The following is a 22142-nucleotide window of genomic DNA, read 5'->3' on the forward strand; positions in this document are numbered from 1 at the left end:
ATCTATTCCCAGATTTCCTCTTTTTAACTCGACCAACATAGACTATATATACAATAACTTAGGCTACACAATGCACCTAGCTCATATGACCTTATTAGCTGTGAGGAGGATAGGCATCAAAGGAGACAAGGAAGGAAGCAGACGAGGAGGCTGTGAGGAGGAGGAGGAGGCAGTGTGTGAGTGTTGGGATGGGACACTGCTTTGTTCACCAGTAGGGGAGGGGGAGCTCAGTGGCTTTGCCTTGAATCGGTGAATACAATCTGCTGTAGGGCGGGCAACCCGTCTTATCTTCATCTGTCTGTGTTGTAACGTGTATCTTCCACATATATCTGTCTCTCCTGGTCTCCGAGGATTTCTATCAAGGGGATGTCAAAGCGAGTCCGAAGCAGAGAGGTCTGCGCTGATTGCAGTGCTCCGGGTAGGATGCCAAACAAGAAGCTAGCTTTAGTTAGCTGCCCGAGCTAACCAGCTAGCCCTCATTACTATACTGACCGTCCAGCCAGCGAGCTAACCTCTAGTTGACGTTACCAGTCACTGATTAGCAATCAGCTGACGATGGGTGGATGTGTGTAAAGGCTGTAAAGGCTCTTAAAAGTGGAAATATGTCGTGTGTTTGTCTGTCTGTAATCACATTAACTTGTCTGCTTCTCAAACTCTTTGCTTGAATGAAGCTTTAAAGTCAGCTTAACCAAGATATTAGCTTATTATTCAGCTAGCTCGCTAAGCCTGACTAACAGACCCACGTCTGGTTGTGATTGTGGTTTTGGATGTGTTGAAGACATTAGGAAGAAACTGAGGTGTTATTTGTTGCTGTCAGAGCAGCAGAGCATATCCTCTTCTGACTCCAGTGGATTCATCATCACCGTGAATGCTTCAGTTAAAGGTTGTGTGTAAATCAAAGTTATTAACCTTCAGTTGTGTATGTTATCCCAGAGCCACGCTGGGCCTCTGTTAACAGGGGTGTGTTGATCTGCGATGAGTGCTGCAGCATCCATCGAGGTCTGGGGCGACACAGCTCTCAAGTCCGACATCTGACTCATTCTCCATGGCCACCCTCCCAGTTACAGGTGAGCAGACAGGGACACCACCACCACCCCACATACACCAACACATCCAGATGCAAATGGGGGAGAATCTATATTTATCACAATGTGATAGAGGTTATCAAGCCCTGCAGTGCTAAGAGATGAGCAAAAATGGGAACCCCCTTACACCCTTAATTAGACTCAACCAAATTACAACACGACTGAGCTACTACAACAAGGTAGTAGCTCAGTCCATGGGGACTTGGCTTGGGAACCGGAGGGTTCAAGTCCTCGCATGGACCAAGTACTGAGTGTGAAGTTGTAGCTGGAGAGTTGCCAGTTTGCCTTTTGGGCACTGCCGAGGTGCCCTTGAGCAAGGCACCAAACCCCCAACAACTACATCACCTATTGGCAAACACAAACAAAGGCACAGAGCAAAATGCAGTGCTATCTGGCTCGAAATCGACAGTACAGCATAGCAGACTATTTGAGCATGGTTACTGATCTACAATTGAGAAGAACCTTGACAGTCTTGCCATTGAGAAGGGGCAACACAGGAAAACCTGGCTTCCTGTAGAGCAAAGGCTCTCACTGCACCCTGAGAGAGCCTGAAACAGAGCTACACTTTCTCACCAAATGTGAGAAATACAAAAACATCAGGGAAATATATTTTATATATATATATATATATATAAATATATATATATATATATAAGAATTAAATGTTTTCTACAGCTCTCAGATGAAGACAAATTACCAGTCCTACTGGGGGAGGACGCTAAGAGTTGTGTCTATATGTTGCTGCCTGCCATATACTGAGGGACAGTGAGTGACAGTGACAGTCGCCTGCACTTTGTTGCTGTTTGATTGTTTGTTAGTTTGCTTTGTTTCCTGTTGATATTGTCCAACAGACTTTTGACTTGTGGGACGTTATGAATTGTAGTTTATTTTGTTGATGTTAATGAAATGTAATTAATGTTAACTTTTCATCATTTGAATATGCTTTGGCAATATGTACAGTGTTTTGATTTGAATTTGAATTGAATAATACAATAGTTGCACAAGTAGACACACATCCAGGTGAATAGATGACAACCTTTATGTATAATGTAAATGGATTCAGCTGAACTGTTATGTGGTTTCATGTTTTAGATGGTCCAGACACTGTATGGGAATGGAGCTAATTCCATATGGGAGCATAGCCTCCTGGACCCTTCCTCTTCTGTGAGTGGGAAGCGCAAAACCAACCCCCAGGACAGAGTTCAGTGAGTGCTTTTAAGGATTTTTCAGTGCTGCTTGTTTGCACTTTGATATAAAGCTCTATTGGCAACATTGATTTATATAGTTAAGGTCAGTGAACATGTATAATTGGCCCTCTGTGCCATGAACATGACCTCATGGCCAGTCAGTCTCAAGTAACTTCAAGAAATGAAATGACTATCAGTGGACAGACATGCAGATGGGAAAAATACTAGGGCTGTCAATCGATTAGAATATTTAATCGCATGATTGTCCATAGTTAATCACAATTAATCACATCTGTTCAAAATGTTCCTTAAAGAGAGAATTGTCAAATATTTAATACTCTTATCAACATGGGAGTGGGCAAACATGCTTGCTTTATGCAAATGTGTATATATATATATATTTATTATTGGAAATCAATTAATAACACAAAACAATGACAAATATACTAAAGCCCACAGGCAACAACAGCCGTCAGTGTGTCATCAACTGCATGTGATTATCATACTATGGGCATGTCTGTAAAGGGGAGACTCGTGGGTACCCATAGAACCCATTTTCATTCACATATCTTGAGGTCAAAGGTCAGGGGACCCCTTGACCGTTTTTCCTCACCAAAATTCAGCGCAAGTTTGAAGCTCCTTCACGACAAGCTAGTATGACATGGCTGGTACCGATGGACTCCTTAGGTTTTCTTGTTTCAAAATTCACTCTAGTTTTAAAACTGAGCCTGCAAGTTGTGTCAAAGAAATTAGTGGTGTTAAAACAAATTTGCGTTAATGCGTTATTATCACGTTAACTTTAACAGCCCTAGAAAATACACAACGAAATGAACGTTCAGTTAAATGCAAGTGGCAATATCCTACTCATGTTCGCTATAGGGGATTGATATGACACTTCTGTTGATTAACTGAATGATTATTCAAGAAAGTGATTTTTAAAAGGTTTATGCAGCTTTTCCTTTATCATGAATGTTTTTTTTTTACACAAGCCGTATGTATTGTAACCCGTAATAAAAAACAAAATGAGAGATGTGATGTAGTCACCCACATCCACTGCCAGGTATAAACACTGGGTCGGTCTGGTGTCTGGCTGGTGCAGTAAAGATAAACAGTCGGCCACATATAAACACGGCCACGCTGAGACCGACCCTTTCACACACAAAGCAAACGCATTCAATCACCAGACGACAGAGAAAAAACAGAGTACGCATTGCACGAAACAGGAGGCAGCTATCCTCAATCCCAAATAAAGGTTTCAAGATGAATGCTGTCTTATTGGGTGTTTCCACTGCAGGAACTTTCCCAGGAGACTCAGGAACTAAACCTGTGTTTCGACCGTAGAAACCAGGACTAAATTTAGTCCTTGTAGGATAATTAAAAAACAGGTCCCTTCTCGGAAGGTTGTACTTTCTGATGGTACAGGAACTATCGGGGCAGACTAGAGTTGTGTAAGTCGCTGAGCGGTCAAAAACAGACCCCGCAGCTGCTTCAACTTCCTTCATTCACAAAACAAGGAAGTATTCTAGCTGGTATTGATATTGGGACATGGGGTGGAATTTTCTCATTGTTTATTATCGTTAAAAACAAAGTCAGGCTTTGTTGTTGGCTTCCCCCCACCAATTTAGCATACTGCACTGTCTTCTGTCTCTGCAGAGATCAACAGAGACAAAGTTGGTCATGTGACAGTGAGGAAGGACAGATATACTTAGAGTTTGGATGTGAATGTCTTTAACAATTTGCAACCCTAATTATTGCAAGAGGGGTAGACTTCTCGATTTTTCGATTTAAGGGACAGCAAGATATCCAGAATCCGATGAAGTTGTATTGTGGATTACTTAATGGAGGAATTGCTTTGCTAATTAAATACTCTGCATTCAATTTAGATATTGTCCGATTTCAATATTAGACATGAAGACATCCCCAGCTGAGATGTTTTGATGGTTGTTTGTCTTAAACATTGTTGATCATGTGAGGTGGTAGTAACTTGAAAACAGTAATGGTGATCCAAATTTTCAGTGTTCCTGGTTTTTGTTGTTTCCAGTCCCAACAAGACAGAGTTCATCAAAGCCAAATATCAGATGTTGGTGTACGTCCATCGGATGCCTTGTCGGGAGGATGACAGTGTTACCGCAAAAGACCTCAGCAAGGTGAGAAACGGCTTTATTTTTGGTTTTAGTGTTCGCTTCTCCACATTCTTCATGTGCTGACAGTTTTTAGATGTAAGAATAACCCAACATTGTCCCGTGCGAATAAACATGTTGGAAGTGTAAACGAATAGTGGTGTGGTGAAATAAAGCAAAAGTGTTTGTCTTCTGAACACCAGAAGTTGCACTCCCTTCCTTCACCATTGCAAAGCATATGTGTGATATGTGACCACTTCCTTTCAAATATCAGAAACGGTTTGGCCTATTTATAGATTTATATTTAGCATTCAGCGTTGCTGTGATACTACCACTCACATTTCCTCGTACTGGTTATGCTAGGACTCTGAATATCATATAGTGTAGCCGTCCGATCTCAAGTCTTGCAAGAGCTGCCTCTATTTCAGTCTCTTCTTGGATTTGTGCTCTAAATTCTATTATTCCTTGCAAATAATTTTACGGACAAGCTGTATTATATGCATATTAATAGTAGGCATTTCAATAACCATTTATAGTTGACTAACTGCAGAGTCTTTGTGATTTAGAAAGAGAAAAGTGCATGTAGGTGTATGCACAGAGAAGACATACAAATATTTGTTTGTCTTTAATGCACCCATAAACATTTATTATCCCCCCGCGACAACGTAGTCGGGGGTTTATAGCGCTCCGCTTGTCCGTTCTTCCATCCGTTCGCGTGTCACACTTTTGTTTCCGGAGCAGAACTCGGAAACTATTTAACTTAGGAACTTCAAATTTGCTATGATAATTGACAGTGTGGTCTAGTTGAGCCTTTTGGGGGTTAGAAGTCCAGGGTGCCCCAAAATTTCAACATTCTGGGCACCCTGGACTTGAGGAAGGTGAGCTAATAACAGGCTACATTGTGCTTAATAGTCTAATTCCATTAGTTCCTGAAGGGCAAAACCTCTGGCCCTACTTTAGAAGGGGTCAAGCAGTGAGCGGGGGTATGTGAGCCATGCTCACTTTTGCCTTGTTGTCGTATCTGTGCACCTTTTGAAAATGACGCCCCTGGTGTATCTCTTACTTGAAATTATCTAACCTTTTATCAAAATGGTATTTCCAGCAGGTCCATCATGTCACTGAGTTCTGTGCAGGTGTTATCTAGTGAAGCCAGCACTCTTCACTGTGTATGCACTTGACAATCAAATTCACCATTAAACTACTTGTCGATCTCCTCTTTCAGCAACTCCACTCCAGTGTTCGGACTGGAAACCTGGAGACCTGCCTAAGACTCTTATCTTTGGGCGCACAGGCCAACTTCTTCCATCCAGTAAGTGTAGTGGAATCAGCAAAAAAACAACACATTTTGAGAGGTTACATTTGTCACAATACTAATGCATCATCATTGTGTTGGTTTTTTGGTACAACAGGAGAAAGGAAACACTCCACTACACATAGCAGCAAAGGCGGGACAAATGTTACAAGCAGAACTGTTGGCAGTTTATGGAGCCGATCCCGGGGCTCTGGACTCCAGTGGAAAGACCCCCATCGATTATGCAAGGTAAAACCACGCCCATGATTTTAATTCAACACCGGCTTATCTTTTCATTTGTTTTATTAAGAGATGTTTATTAGGTACAAGCAGTGGGAAGTCTGTACCAACAATATGTAACGTTACAAAAACTGTTTAGAATTTTAGAGATGCCACAATATGGAACTTGTTTTGAAGCAATGAAGTGTTTTGCAAGTCATAGTTTGTTCACAAGCCACCTCTGTCACCCTGGTGAGCTCTGTGGTATAATCTCTGTAGAAAACATTGCAAATTGCCAACAGTGTTTTACTGTTGCTGCTCGCATGACTAACCTTAAGTGTGGCTGCAAGCATTGCCTTAACAGACACAGCCCAGCTCACTAGAGACAGGAACATCCTTTAGAGATTGAACAGAGTTGTACTGTATTGCACACAGCAACAAAACTGTGAGTATAAAATGTGCACTATTCTATTATATGAGGTGATAATTGGGAAACGATGCATATTATGACTAAAAGGGAAGTGACAGAATGTTAACAAGAATGGGTTGAAACTGGTAGAAAAAGTGTAGTTAGAAACGGGGGGGGAACAGTTTCCAGCTGAAATGGCTCAAATATTTAGCATGACTTGCACTACAATGAACATTAGACAAAGACCCAGTGGCATTCTGTCAGAGTCTGAGTAATTCAATATGAGTATGACTAACTGAGGCAGGGGAGGAAGGGAAAATTCTGTAGCAGATTGAGCGAGCTGACTCAGCTCAACTAGTTTATCAAAAGTTGGAACAAAGATCTAGAAATATATAAAATGGATTAAAAAAGAATAAGATGAAAGTAAGCTGACAGTAATTTGTCATGTTAGTTGTTAGTATACATATTTAACAAACAAGACGATATCTGCATTGCACAGAGATGTGAGTGAGAATCGTTGCCTTGTCTTACTTAAATCAAAGTCAATACTACATGGTGTTTCTGAGGCTTGGTGGTGTCTAAGCATGACTGGTCACCATGGCCAGCTCACACCCACACGCCTTCTACTTCAATGTTACATTCATTGCTTGGAAAGAGAGTTACCAGGCCAACTTTGTACTCTTGATTAATGGATAGCTTCGGTATTTTTCAACCTGGACCAACAACAATTTTTGAAATAGGTCCAGCATTGAGGCAGAACGTTGCAGCCGGCAGCCGCTAAACAAGCTGTAATGTAATCATTTGGGGCAACCTGGCACCGTCAGTTTACGTCCACTAAAAGTGCTTGATTTTGTCACTGACAGACTCAGATTGTTATTATAAGTGTCTGACAACATTATGGAAAGGACCCTACAGAGAAATAAAACATTTTCTTACCTTTCGCTTGATCCCGTCTGTTTGTTACTGCGTGTCTCGCTCGAAGAAACCTCATTGTGAAATGTTGCGTCGCCTCCACATTGTCTAAATCATCTAAATATTCAGCCATGGCACTGAAAAATCTTTTCACTAACACTAAGCTACGCTTTCTGTACTCCAACACAACAAACTCTGACAACACCGGCGTCCCGTGGTACTCCTCTCAAATCTCACTCACGTTTCCACCGTTGTCTTCCGGCAACAAGTCACATGACGCAATAACAAACAGGAAGCGAAAGGAAAGAAAAACGTTTTATTTCTATTATATATTATAATAACAATCTGAGTCTGTCAGTGGCAAAAACAAGCACTTTTAGTGAACATAAACTGATCAACTGAATGATACATTACAGCCCGTTTAGCGGTTGACAGCTGCAGCGTTTTCCCTCAATACTGGACCAGTTTCAGAAAGTATTGTCCCCATTAGTCATTTAGACACAAAAACATGGGAAAATAGGATCCAGGTTGTTACAGAAGTTATACTTTAAATATGCATTGTTATAGTCACAAAGTTTTGACGTTGCTTAATTTAAAGGAATCCTACCTGAGGCATTCTGTAGCCTTAGCGCAGTGCCATATTTGTGAAACATGACCTTTTTATTATTCCTAATCTGTGCAGACAAGCCGGGCATCAGGAGCTGGCAGAGAGGCTAGTGGAGATACAGTATGAACTAACTGACCGCTTAGCATTTTACCTTTGTGGAAGAAGGCCAGGTAAGGTAGCATAGCTGCTGCATGACATTTGAGAGCTGATGTTGTTTTGTTTTTTCTGTGGTAGTTGCTCACTAGCATGTCCTTGTTGTGTTGTAGATCACAGAAATGGGCAACACTTCATCATTCCACAGATGGCAGACAGGTAATAACTGTGTTTTAAGTCATAGTTTTGTTTCGTACCCTTTAATTACAAAAGTCAAGATCATGTAATGCACAGAAAACAATACCAAGTGATACTATCAGCTCTGACAGGCTGCTGGCTATAATGCTATATATTGTACTTAAAATAATCTTATTTTTCCTATGCTGCGTTCTTTTGATGGCTAAGAAATAAGTAAGTATGTTTTGCCATTGTATGTCTCTTTGTGTGGAATTTTGTTAGCAGAAATATAATCAATTTGATTTTTTTTGCCCAAAGCAGCCTGGATTTGTCAGAGTTTGCAAAAGCTGCAAAGAAGAAGCTCCAGTCGGTGAGACATTTTTACATGCGACAATGTACAAAAGACCAAAATTCAGTAGCTAATCAATTGACTTAAAATTGAATGAGATATTTTCTTTTGTTCCAGCTAAGTAACCATCAGTTTGAAGAACTTGCCATGGATGTTTACGATGAAGTTGACAGAAGAGAAACCGATGCAGGTAAAGAATATACAATATATAATGCTTTTTAATGCCTGCATTTGAATTTATATCTTATGTTATATCTTATATTGTGCTTTTTCAGTGTGGTTGGCCACTCAAAACCACAGCACACTCGTAACGGACACCACAGTTGTGCCTTTTCTGCCCGTCAATCCAGAGTACTCATCCACCAGAAACCAGGCAAGTGATTGTACCAGTGTCGCCCCGTGTTTAAACTGCAATTTGTTGTGTGAATACTGGATTTAACAGTGCTGCCGTATCTTAATCCTTTTTCTGTTTTGATACATTTGTTTTCTCAGGGTCGTCAAAAGTTGGCACGGTTTAGTGCTCATGAATTTGCCACCCTGGTTATTGATATTCTAACTGATGCTAAACGACGGCAGTGGGGTAATTCCTGCGACAGTCCCAAAGGTACAATATGTCTTTCAGTTTTTGTTTTCAGCAGACCTTGAATTTCCTTGCTAATGTACTTTTGTGTTGGGTTTTATTAATGTTTATATTACAGTAAATATGTTCATTAGCATATATACTAGGGCTGTCAATCGATTAATTCGTCCATAGTTAATTGCAAAATTATCGCACATTTTTTATCTGTTCACAATGTACCTTAAAGGGAGATTTGTCAAGTATTCAATACTCTTATCTAGGGATGTCACGATACCAGAAATCTAGTAGTCAATACCAATACCAGTGAATTTCCACGATTCTTGATACCCAATTCGATACCACGGTAAAAAAACAAAAAGGAAAATTATGAGACTTTATTATAGCTAAATGACTGTAAGAAAACAGCAGAGGCTGTACACGCACACGCACTCTCTCTATATATATCCTCAGATTACAAGCAGTAGTTTAAATTCACTGACATTGTGACAGACCATTAGACCATTAAATATTTATTTAAAATGCTAATGTTATATTTTGATGACAATAAAAAAGCACCACTTTTCAGAGATTTAGCAATAAACAACAAAAGATAGAAATTCAGTTCAGTGTTTCCCCCACGAGTGAATCCTCTTCTCAAACAAATCAATAAAGAATCTCTGATCAGCTTTTCAGTTCAGTTATTTCCACACGAGTGAATCCTCTTCTCGAACAAATTAATAAAGGATCTCTGAAAAAGTAAACAAACCCAACATCTCGGTACCTTCGGTACTGTAGAAAAAGAGTACCATCACGTTTTTAGAACTTTGGCATTGACTTGGTACTGAAGTGGGCAAATATGCTTGCTTTATTCAAATGTATGTATATATTTATTACCGGAAATCGATTAATACAAAACAATGAAAAATATTGTCCAGAAACCCTCACAAGTACTGCATTTAGCATCAAAAAATCTTAAAATCATAACATGGCAAACTCAAGCCCAACAGGCAACAACAGCTGTCAGTGTGTTGACTATGACTTGCCCCATGACATGGTATCTATGGTTTACTTAGGTCTTGTAGTTTCATACGATGCTAGTTTCAAAATTAAGCCAGCTTCAACCTAAAAAGTAAAAGAAATTAGTGGTGTTAAAACCAATTTGCGTAAACGTGTTATTATCACATTAACTTTAACAGCCCTAATATATACATAAGAAAAAAATGATAATAAGCCGTGAAGAAAGCCTAAATTGGTTGTTGCAAGTAAGATGCAGGAAGTCAGTGTTGAATGTTGCATATGCATAAATGTGGACCATGTGAGCACCGCTATATAGGTCACAATTAGAATGGGGACCATATGTACTACCACATCACAGTCTTTTTGATTGTCAGGGGTATAATAAAGAAGAGCTAGTCCTGAGTTTTGTATTCAGTAAATGAAAATAGAATGTTCTCCTTGGCTATTTGATTTATACAGCTCCCTGTAGCCAGCGGGGCTTGTTTGATCTCTAATGCTTTGATCTGGTGGTCTGCCTTCAGAGAGCGTGGAGCTAATCCTTCAGGGAATAGACAGTCGCCATAACAGTGACAGCCAGGACAATGACCAGCCCGATTATGACAGTGTGGCATCAGATGAAGATCCGGTGCAAGAGGCCACCTGTGGGGACAGCTGCAATGATGGAAGGACCAAGGTTAGTAATAGTCGAAACCTGCTACTGTGCTCTATTACGGTATTTGATAGAACACCTTGCTTTACATTTTAAACTGATCAAATGCTATGCTGTGTAACATGGTTCTGCCGCAGAGCTCAGAGTCATCTGACCTCTCTGACGGACCAATCACTGTACAGGAATTCATGGAGGTGAAGAGTGCCCTCACTGCATCAGAAGCCAAAATACAACAGCTTCTTAAAGTCAACTGTCACCTCAGTGACGAGCTGCGAAGCATGCAGAGCAAGGTTAGTAAATTCACACGTAATTGATAAGAAAAGTGGGCATTGTACTGCAGATCGTTTACACTTTTTTGTTTTGTAGGACTGTTCAAACTCAGTATACCTTCATTGTTTGATTTCCATTTGTTTAATTAGATGGTAATACACATTAATATTTCAAGATCCATAATTAGAGGTCACTTTGCACTGTATTTATGGTATTTACATCTTCTCTGATACTTGCTAGTGTTGGTAGTCTTTCTTTCCTCTTGACTCTAAAACACAGTGAGTGTTAACATTTTAGTCTGTGTGTGCAAGACTTTATCCTTCCTCATGTTAACCAGAGGCATTTAGTAATTTGATTTCACCCACGGACATTAGTAATTCATCTTCAGGTCATGCCAGTTTGAATGTGTCAGATATAGCCTCTTCCCTATTTAGAATTATACAGTAGATGAATTTGTAGTAGCAGGAAAGACCAGATTTCGACACATAAGTTGATGAAAATGCCATAAAAGGTCATAACGCAATACGTGTTAGAATTTCACTTGAAATTCTTCACTACTAGTGCTACAGGGGGAAATGGCTGCGATGTTTCTGGATGGAGTAAAAATTCCTGTGGTAATAATTAACAGTCGCCAGACCTCCTCTGCTATGCTGCTCAGTGAAACAGAAAATCAAGACCGGATGTTCTAGTTCTTTGTGGTTTTAAAATAGATTGAGGATTCACAAGTCACATGTCAAAAGAACCAAGTACTAATCAACAAATGGTAACCACAGAGGACATTAGGAACCCATCATCGTAAAACTATACAGCCACCAGCCACAAATCGCCTAAATGTTGAAGTGATTAACTCACCAACTCTGCATTCACCATTACAAAAAATAGCATTAAGTTAGATCTCTGACACCTCCAGAAGGCAACACACAACCAATCTGTATATATTTCCAGTCATATCGCGTCATTCAGTTCCTCATTTCTTAGACGTTCAAAAAGTCTCACTTAGCCCCGGCTAGACATACATGTTTTGTTTCAGTTTTACTTGCTGAGGTTTTCAGTAGATCCTCTTCTGTTAAGATTTCTGCCACCACTTCAATAATATGGTGACACTTGCAAACTCAACAGCAGCGTCTGTGTCTAGAAACAACATCCCGGTTACTCAGCAAAATACACAGACCCTGGTGTCGACTGTTTTCACTACTCTCACTGCTTTCTTTTGGTAAAATGTATTTCCACCAAATGCATCTGTTTTGAGGAGACATGTATTTACACTTTTTTTAACATTCTCATCCTATTTCAATCTGTCTTAAATGCTTCTTGGATGCAATTTAGGGCTGGGACAATACACATATCTCCCGATTCTATACTATCACTATACTTGGGTGCCGATTCGATATGAACTGCGATTTTTAAATATTGCGATTCTACAAGTATTGTGATTTTTATTAACTTTTTTTAACACTAGACCATGGAGAAAAGTTGAATCATACACATCTAGGGACTTTTACTTATATATCTAAATTGATACAGTAAAAATATTAGATTTTCAGCATATATGTAGTCAGAGATGTCCTGAAGTCAAATATATCAGTCATTGTCAGGAATTATTTATTAATTCCCTCACAAATTAGTGGTATTTTCTTTTTTAATTTATAAGGGACATGTAATGTTTTAAACTACTAGTGAATATAATCCAATCAATCTTATTTCCATATATGTATTTTATTTGTACAGTTCCTTTTGTTAACACCTTATTTTGAAAACCAGATGCAGTCACACGTGTATGCTTCCGTGTGACTGCAGTCCGTTTTGTTTTGGTTGACGGATATGGCGTCACGTTACTCTGACTGCAACAATAAAAGCGGTAACTTCCTTCTACCTCCGTATAGACTCAAATGAAGCAAATATATTGATTCTGGCATTAATTTTTTTTATTTCAAAATCATAAAAAAAATCAAGATACATTGGTGAATCGATTCTTCTTTTTTTTTTCACCCCTAATGCACTTACACTTTGATTTTACTTCTGATAGGGATCCAATTTGTCCAAGGATCGGATTTACACTTAGTCCAAGTGACTAAATGATCCGATTAATTAATTTCCGTTTGCCTGTCCTCAGTTGTCCCTACTAACACTTGAGCACCTGATAATGTTGCCTAGTGTATCATCTTAGGGACCAAATTTGCATGCTTAGAAAATATATTGTGTATAAAAAAAGACAAAAAGAAGTGGTGTCACCTACGCACCCATTTTGGGAGATGGCAGCATTTAATTTTGTTTTTCTTACAGTATATGCATGAAAGTTCTCCAGAGCCCAGTTTCTTTCTCTCTTCAGTTGGCTGAGAGACAGAGTTAACACAATGTGCTGCTGCCTCCTCCTGCTGGTTTATTTACTCCTTTTATCTGACAAAAGTGGCCTTCCTCCATTCCAGTCCCTTATCTTCCCTCAAAACCTTTACTGCTGATACAGTGGAACCTCAAGATATTTTAAATAATTTACATAATAATCACATACGATGGACTCTTAATTGTTAGGCAGAAGGCTGAACAAGTCATGTTTCCCACCACTCTTGTCAGTTTCTAAATGCTGTTCATGTAAATAAGGGCAACTACTTATGCGGCAGTTTCTCAAGGGGTCGTGCTTCAGGAGTTTCTATCAATACACAGTGTCAGCATGTCATTTGTCAAAGAAAAAAAAAGCTTTTGTTTTGAGAAAAACATTGTAGAGAAACCAAAAACAGAACCGAGGTGACAGTGAACTCAACATTGCTTTTCACCCAGAGGCTGTATTCTACTCTATTATTGATGTCTGGCTGAGCTTTTGTAAGGAGATCGTGCCCCAGCTAGACTTGAAAGATGTTTTGTTCTCTTCAGCTCAACTCCCTGCAGACTGAAAACACAACACTGCGGTGGCAACCCCCCAGCGGACAACAACACCTCCAGGGGCCCTTTGGTCGACACCCACCACGCGGAGGTCGAGCCATGTCCATGTACGAGACCGGCTCCTCTCCGAAGCAGTACCCCCACCGAGCGGAAACGGCTCGGCATGATGATGGAGTCATTTTACAACCCTTCCCGACCAATGTAAGCAACAGAAGCACCGATGATCCTGCTGGATTGTCCTCACAAGACAAACATAATGATGCCTGGCTTGGGGCTGGTGTTGGTTTTTCATTCATTCATTCAATCATTCAGTCATTGCATCTCAATAGGGTATGCTCAACTTGGTTTGACCCCTTTCTAGATTGGGAGGGGTCCTTTGGGGACGGCTGCTTCCTCCCTCCCTACCTTCCCCTCTTCCCTGTCCTGGTCGTGGGATGAGCGATCTCGAAGGGTTAAGTACTAAAGTTCCCCTCAGTTCAGAGGCAGCCCCAGGGGACGGTGAAAACTGTCCCCCTGCTTGACCCCCACAGTCTTCTCTCTCCTGACCTGTGTCCTTAAACCGCTTTTTATCAGTATCGCCTGCCTGCCTGCATGCACGACAGTGCCTCTGCTTCAGTTCAGTTATCTTAACAACTCCAGCTTTTCCTCCACAGAGAACTTTAACCACAGCAGCTTTGGCTCAAGTAAACACCAGAAGTGATGATGAAATGTTGTACCAGAGAAAGCTGTTTGAATGATCGGACAGCAGAGTCCAATATCCATGAAAGACACAAATCACAACGTGCTTCTTAGTCATAGCCACTGATAAGTGCACCTACAGTTTACATCAGGATTTCTTTGCTACTAATCGCATCCACTGCAGTACGTGCTGTGTTACACCACAATGACCTGGTTGTATATCTGGTCTGTCTTTTTTCTCTTCATCTGCTTTAAAAACCAAATGTCTGATAGTGTGAACTATCAGAAATGCATGATTCTGATTCGTATGTGCCTACAGTTGCTCTGCCAATATGTTTGTGCTAATCATATACAGTATCTACTGTATTTGATTGATGGTAATTTGCTGTCTCTATAGGGCTGCAGTCTGGAAGGACAGAGCATCATGCTGGAGAATGATTACGACTCTACGCCTAATCACTCTGAGCTGGAGGAGGCTGGGTAAGAACATTTGTGTTAACTTTCTACCCACCCTATGCAAAGCCGGGGTTTCCACCAAAGGTTCAGAGTACTTTTAGTCCCTGGAACTACTTTTCAAGGAACTAAAAGGTTCCTTATGCCCACTGTCGTCTGTGTTTCCACCGCAGTCTAAAGACAGCGAAGATTTGGCAAATTAGTCCGCTGACGTATGAAAACTCAACATGACATGTGACGAGGGCTGCTGGTGGTCACAGCGGTAAACACATTCTGCAGCCTGCAGTTCAATGTGTCCGCCTGTTTCATCTAAAAAACATGTTGGAAAAAAATATACCTTAGATTTTGTCTCACTGCAACGATATTTACTGCTGCTTATATTTACTGATGCACGTTAATGAATGAAATGCAGCGGAGGAAAATAAAACTAAGCATCTGTCTCCACAGTAAATCTTCTGTTGAGTGTTTGATGGTTATTTATTTGTGCTTTAGAACATAATCGGCGTGAAACAATCAGAAAATAAATGATATTCCTCCCATTCACAGCACCATCGCGCTGTCTCCTTCTTCTAATGTTACTGTTCGCCCTTGCGATCTCTCTCTTTTTCTATCTGCCTTTTTTTTAATGAGTCGGTAGGCTGACAGCAGAGCCTGACTTTACTTTCAAGGTTATCAAACAAAGAAAAATGTTCTCCCCTCGTCCTAAAATGGTCCTATATCGATACTAGAGCACTTCCTTGTTTCTGAACGAAGTTGTTCACAAGTTAAAGCTGTTGAAACAGCGGTGCTGTGTGTGTGTGTTTCACTAATCAGAGACAGTCATCCTTGCAAACTGCACCCCAAAAGTTCCGGTACTTTCAGGAAGTGCTAAAAATGCCCCGTCAAATGTCCCTTACTTAATTTAGACCCTGATCCCTGCGGTCAAAAATAAATTGTCCGTTTTTATTTTTAAAGCCCAAAATCATAATTTTTTCTCAGGTGGCTTTACAATCTGTACAGGATACGACACCCTCTGTCCTTTACAGTACGACCGTCTCATCGGATGAGGAAAAACTCCCCCCAAAAAAACATTTTAACCGCCGACTGTGAAACTGACTGTATAATTTAAAGCAAAGTTTAGATTTGAAACACTGTTTTCTCTGTGAAGATTTGTGAATATTTTTACATTTTCACCATTGATACAACACAAAGAAATCCTCATTTTTATTTGGTAAAAACCAGCCAATTGGTTCTTCAAATTAATACAATAAAAACAATTTAGTTATGTGATTTCATTAGTTATGAGATGCTTGTTGCAGTATTTACTTAAATAAATGGTAAGAGGTTTTTCTTCTTGTTTCTGGTGCTAGAGATGATGACATCACCGTAGCAGAAGCTTCCAAAGTTAAATGTCACAGGAAGAAGCTAGACTAATATTAGCTTTGACAGATGTTTAGAAATAGTCCTTGATTTGAACAGTCTGGCTGTACGGGACTAAGTTGACATATTAGGACTTGCACCTGTCTGACGTAAGCTACCAGTTGCAAAGAAATCAACATATGAGTCAGAGACAGTAGGCTTGCAAATATCATCTACCTCTGGTTGTTCTTTTGCCATTTACGTACATGTGGTGCTGATTATAGTCACTGCTATCTGCTATTTGTTGAGTAGGTATAAATGAATGGATCCTACTGAATATAGTACATTAATAGCTAGTTTTATGTCAACTACTGTTACAACTTAAGTGTTATTTTGGGTATGTTTTTCATGAAGGTTTGGTTTAGATGGCACCTAAAAGCACTGAATTGATACCCAGCCCTAAACTCTGCTCTTATAATTCCAAATTACGAGACAGACTGCATTCGTTTTACTACAGGGAATTATATTTGACTTCTTCACAGTCAGTGTACAGCAAATCAGAAAAAAAATCCAAATCCAAAACTCAATATTATATATTTTTAACATACATAAACCTGTGTCTGTATGAGTTGCAATGCATATGGCAGTAATCCGTGATAAAGCTATTTTTTATTTTTCATTTGTAGCAGCCCTCTTCCAGCCTCTGGGGAATCAGGGGAGCCAGGGGAAGAGGTTGAGGAAGATGCCACCCTGCCATGCACAGAGGACGTCATCTGTAAGACGGAACAAATCACTAAGAACATACAGGAGCTCTTGAGAGCTGCCCAGGAGACCAAACATGAAAGGTAGATTATGATTAATGATAATATTCTAATTAAAAAGTATCAAATCTGTCAACTAGTATTTCTAAAACATCAACTATATTAAAAGTTGGTTGATAATTCCTAAAAGTCAAATCTTCTCATTATTTGATGTGCAGCTTAGGACATATATTTTAACCACGACTGTATTTCTGTCATTCTGTCTGTCCTTTTGAAGAGGGTAAATGGTGTTTCATCCTCTGTCTCAGCTGCTCCTAGGTCAGTGGTTTTCAATATTTGTCCCAAAGACCAGCAGTGAGAGCCACTGATTTTGAGCCTCATAGTCTTGCCTCTGAACTTGTGTGCTAGAAACGGTCGAGGCTTATTGAAAGAGGCTGGGACACGGTCTTAAGCTAGCTGTGCTGGAGCTGTGCTGGAGCTGTGGTCGTGCGTTGCTATTGGCTCAATTTCCACAAGTGCAGACTAGATTTTACTGCGCATGTGTTGTAACCCCCAATGATATGACGCGGTGATGACGCGTGACATCTCCTCTTTTCACCCTCCTTGGAAACGGTGTGTCTGCTGGGGGTAGGTCTTAGGTCTTAATGCAGCTGACAGGAAACGAACACCACATGACCATGCATTCCCCTGTGACCTGCCAAATCCACAGAGAGTTAATTAAGTCAAACAGGTTCCTTGTATTCACCATGCATTCATTTCCTGTTTTGTTTTTTTATCCTACCAACCAATTTAACATACAAGGACTACTGATCTGTTGACTCAAGAATATATTACTGTAAGAAAACAACCATCACAGCAACATTTTGACTTATTTCTTCTCAAAACATTATTAGTTATGTAATTAATGTGTTCCGAAGAAAAATATACAGCCGCTCTCTGCTATACTCAACCCAGTCGGACGTTCGCTGCTATACTCGACCCAGTCGGTCGCTATTCTCGACCCAATCGGTTTGACAGTGACAGTGCTTCTTTCCAAGGTATCACTGGTCTAATGCAGGCTTTCACAGCTTGATTATTGACTTCTTCTGTTAGAATATTGATCTCTTCGGCCATGCGAAACTGCTTTCAGTATGAGTATCAGTATCTGAGTATCAGTTTGAGTATGAGTCATGATGTTGATGACAGCCTTTTATTTTGAAACTGTGCTGTCCACTAACCCAGTGTTGTATTTGCTCACCTTTTGTGCTTTTGTGACACATTTCACCCAAGCTGGTTATCTCGGGGTTCTTCTGGAAAGTTGCACCACTGAAATGCATGTTTAGTTACATTATCAAATCAAGTAGCAACGTCCGGGGCTGATATTTGAAAACAGTGTGATATTGAGTAGAGCAGCAGAATTTAACATTTCATACTTGAATGAAATGTGCTGTGTACTGTATTCATAAATGGTATTTACTGTTGGCACAGGGAATATTACCTCAGGTTGCTCTTTTTTAGCCTCATGACGAGGTTTGTGATTGATGTTTCTATATATGGCACAGGAGTGGTTGATGACCCATTCAGCCTTTTGTCTCTGTCTCCCGCAGCTTCCTGCCTTGTTCAGAAAAGATCTGCATGGCTGTGAAAGAGATGGCCGCCCTGTTTCCCAGGGTAAGATGACTCCCTCCAACCGCTCGGTGTCCCTCCCCCGAGCAATTAAGGGATTTGTTGTTTGTTTGAAAACAGCCAAAGGGAATCTTAAATTACTTGTTTAGATCGGGTAGGCCCTGTTCATTGCATTACTTAGTTTTATATTTACCATTTATTGGATTACTTTGTTTTATGTTTGCTCATACACACGAACCCACCGACCACAATGGGGTTTTATTTATGGAGGTTGTCATGTCAGTCCCTCATCGAGTCTCCATCATCCCTCCTTTCCCTCACAGAGGCCGTCCTCGGAGACCGTGAGAGGGTCTCTGTATCTGCTCACTTCGAGCGCCAGCCGGCTCCACGGAGAGTGCCAGAAGGCCGCAGAGCACAACCCCTGCCCGTCGGACATCCAGCTGGTCACTCAGCAGGTCATCCAGTGCGCATATGACATTGCCAAAGCTGCCAAGCAACTTGTCACTGTGACAACCAAAGAAAACAACAACTAACTAAAAACCCAAAGACATTACTGATACAGTACACCCAAAATAGTTTATCAATAACGTTGCTAATTTCAATTTAATCAGTGTTAACAGAATTTTTTCACATATTAATCAGCGTAAACACTCAAATACATTCCTTTTAAAAAATGAAAAAGCAAAATTACAGATCAATCAAAACATTTATTTGTTTTGTATCATGGTAATACAGATCAAACAAACATCTTTAAAGCTGTAGGACAGAATATGTTCCTTACCTTACAAAGCGATAAATCCACACAAAATCCAAAAGTGCAATGTTGTGTATATATATAAAACAATTAGAACAACAAGCAGTTGAGCCTTCTGCATTGCACTTGCCCACATAGAGGTCATCTTTTGTGCTCCTTGAGGTCGGGTGTCTGGCATGGCCGAGCTGCCAGAGGGGACAGAAGTCTGCAAGACACCTGGCATCAAGGGTCAGAATAGATTAACCTTAAATCTACACCAAGTTTGTTTTCCTTTAGCCATTTCAAATGTTTTTTTAAGATGCAATGACTATTTTAATCTTGAACCATTGTGATGCCACTTGCTTAGAGTTCAAACGTTTGTCTAGTGAGCAAACTGTGATTATAAAAGTAGCTTCAGTGCATTGCGCACCACGTAAGGCCAGCAGTACCGAGAGTGTGCAAACCTTCATTCCATCCAGCAGGTGATTTCACTGTGCCGTAAAGTATCGGTAGTTTTTTGGAGTTATAATGTTACAGCCATACTTCTGATAGTGTGTGTGTGCGTGCGTGCATGGGTGTGTGTCTGTGTGTGTGCGTGTGTGTGTGGGTGGGTGCAGTTGTCAGAGATGGCCTCGAGGGCCCGTGTGAAATCCATTTCAAAATCAATTTTAATAGCATTATGCAAATATATAAGATGTATGTATCCATGTAATTCTTTATCAAAATAACCCAAATGCTACTCTATTTATAAACTGTATGTCATACCTCTAAGAAAATATCAATGTTTATTTTCATAAGCTTTTGTTTAACATGATGAGCTCCTCACAGACTAACTTTTGTTCTGAGGTTTGGGACGTCTCAGCTGGCAGTAAGTTATGGGCAACTTGTGATCTCTGTTTATTCGGTGTGCTGCTGTAACTCCAGTGTGTGTTAGATGCTACCTGCGGTCACATGCGTACAGCTGTGGTTTACAATCACTGATAAAGTAGATGTACCCTCAGTACCTGTTGTAGAACTTGGGTCTAATGTGTCACTCGTTGTTGTGAGCCAGATCAGTTTTAACCAAGGGTGGAAAGAGAACCAGAATACACTGCACAATTGGGAGTACAGTTAAAGGTGCTATAGATGACATTCAGACACTAATGTTGCATTCTCCCTCCCCCGTTCCATTGCATTTACTTCACAACACAAAAGTCATTGCCAGGTACTTACCGTAAATCTCAGCCATTTATCAGTTTTTTTCCACACTAACTGACGACCCAGAGATACCACGTGATACCAACGTTGTTTTACTATTGGCTCACAAGCCTTGTTAGAATTGGAAATTGAACTTCCACAGAGAAACACATTTTTTTGGACACACCAACATTTTTAAAATGATTAATTCACAGTCATAATATTTTTTTTTTCAGGAAAAGCCATACTTTTATTTGGCACCTTTCTAAAGGCTTTGTGGATGTATTATTATTATTATTTTTAAATATTCGTCTACATAAAAATTTTATCATTTTGTTAAATTTGTTTCATCTTCTTTGGTATGGTTGCCATCAGAGAACTAGTCATGCAGACTGTCTTGTGATTTAGCCACCATACTTTCATTTTCCTTTTTTTTTTTGCACAGATGTTCTTAATGCAAAAGTATGTAACGTTTCGGTAACTCAGTAATGTACATTATACTTTAACATCTATCTAAAGTTTTCAAACATTAACCACCATAGTGATCATACTAGACCAAGTGAGAGCTGCTCTGGCACAAACTCCTGAGTGTAATGAATTGAGTAATTGTGCCATTTTATTGCTGATGAGTTCAACTTTTCACATGCAAGATGAAGAATGTGTTACTTCTTCTTCAAAAGTTACAAAGTTTCGCTTTAAATCCTTATTTCAAACCAAAATCTCATGATCGGGCCATGAGCTCACACACTTTAATAGGCTACTCTATCAAAAAAGTAAGCACAACTACAAGTCAAGTATACTTTTCTGTAGGCCTTTAAGGCAAGATTACTTCATTATGCATTTCTTAAGTATATCTAGATCAAACGGTTAAGTACAAGTAGGCCTATAAGCCAAGTATACTTAGATTTCTCTGTATACTTGTCAGTATGATTCAAATATACTTAGACTTTTCTGTATACTTGTCAGTATTAGCCAAGTATACTTAAACGATTCTGTATACTTGTCAGTATTAGCCAAGCATACTTAGACTTTTCTGTATACTTGTCAGTATAAACCAAGTATACTTAAGACTTTTCTGTATACTTGTCAGTATGAGCCAAGTATACTTAAACGTTTCCGTATACTTGTCAGTATTAGCCAAGTATACTTAGACTTTCCTTAATACTTGTCAGTATAAGCCAACTATACATATGTATACTTTTGTTTGGTATATCTCTGATAAGTACATACAAAATAAACTGAAACTCTTATTTTAAGTTTAAAAGAAGTATACTAATGGCACACTTGAATACACTTCTCTTTGGTGAAGGGAAGTGACCTACAGTGGGCTATTCTATTAAAAAATATTTCAAAATGAAAGTAAAAATATAGATTTTAAGATTATGGTCGTGAACGAATGAATTACAGTTCCAGTAATATGCGATGTAAGTGCGTGTATTTAGTTACTTTCCACCCCTGGTTTCAACCCTGACATATACATACACACTGTAACTTAAAGCCTACCACTGCCTGCCTCTGTGGTTGAAAACAATCCCTGCCTTAGGTTTAATAAAGTATAATTCATACCTCAACTAGCT

At 39.8% G+C, this 22142-nt stretch overlaps 1 protein-coding gene across 9 annotated transcripts; it reads left to right on the forward strand.

Annotated features, from left to right (window-relative positions):
- Window positions 1–209: 209 nt before the first annotated feature.
- Window positions 210–22139, forward strand: git2b (G protein-coupled receptor kinase interacting ArfGAP 2b). 9 transcript variants are annotated; one of them, XM_074618352.1, is made up of 20 exons: window positions 210–418; window positions 934–1067; window positions 2178–2290; window positions 4314–4419; window positions 5615–5701; window positions 5802–5932; window positions 7906–8000; window positions 8097–8142; window positions 8419–8470; window positions 8567–8639; window positions 8725–8822; window positions 8942–9053; window positions 10547–10698; window positions 10812–10964; window positions 13813–14022; window positions 14183–14272; window positions 14897–14979; window positions 16977–17135; window positions 18638–18701; window positions 18980–22139. In XM_074618352.1, the coding sequence occupies exons 1-20, from the start codon at window positions 367–369 to the stop codon at window positions 19187–19189; spliced, it is 2220 nt and encodes a 739-aa protein (XP_074474453.1). In that variant the 5' UTR covers window positions 210–366; the 3' UTR covers window positions 19190–22139. The 9 variants fall into 9 exon arrangements, with proteins under 9 accessions (XP_074474453.1, XP_074474454.1, XP_074474456.1 ...); XM_074618353.1 differs by having other exon boundaries at window positions 16980–17135; XM_074618355.1 differs by having other exon boundaries at window positions 10857–10964.
- Window positions 22140–22142: the final 3 nt, after the last annotated feature.

Source organism: Sebastes fasciatus, chromosome 19, assembly GCF_043250625.1.
Source record: "Sebastes fasciatus isolate fSebFas1 chromosome 19, fSebFas1.pri, whole genome shotgun sequence".
NCBI classification, from domain to species: domain Eukaryota; kingdom Metazoa; phylum Chordata; class Actinopteri; order Perciformes; family Sebastidae; genus Sebastes; species Sebastes fasciatus.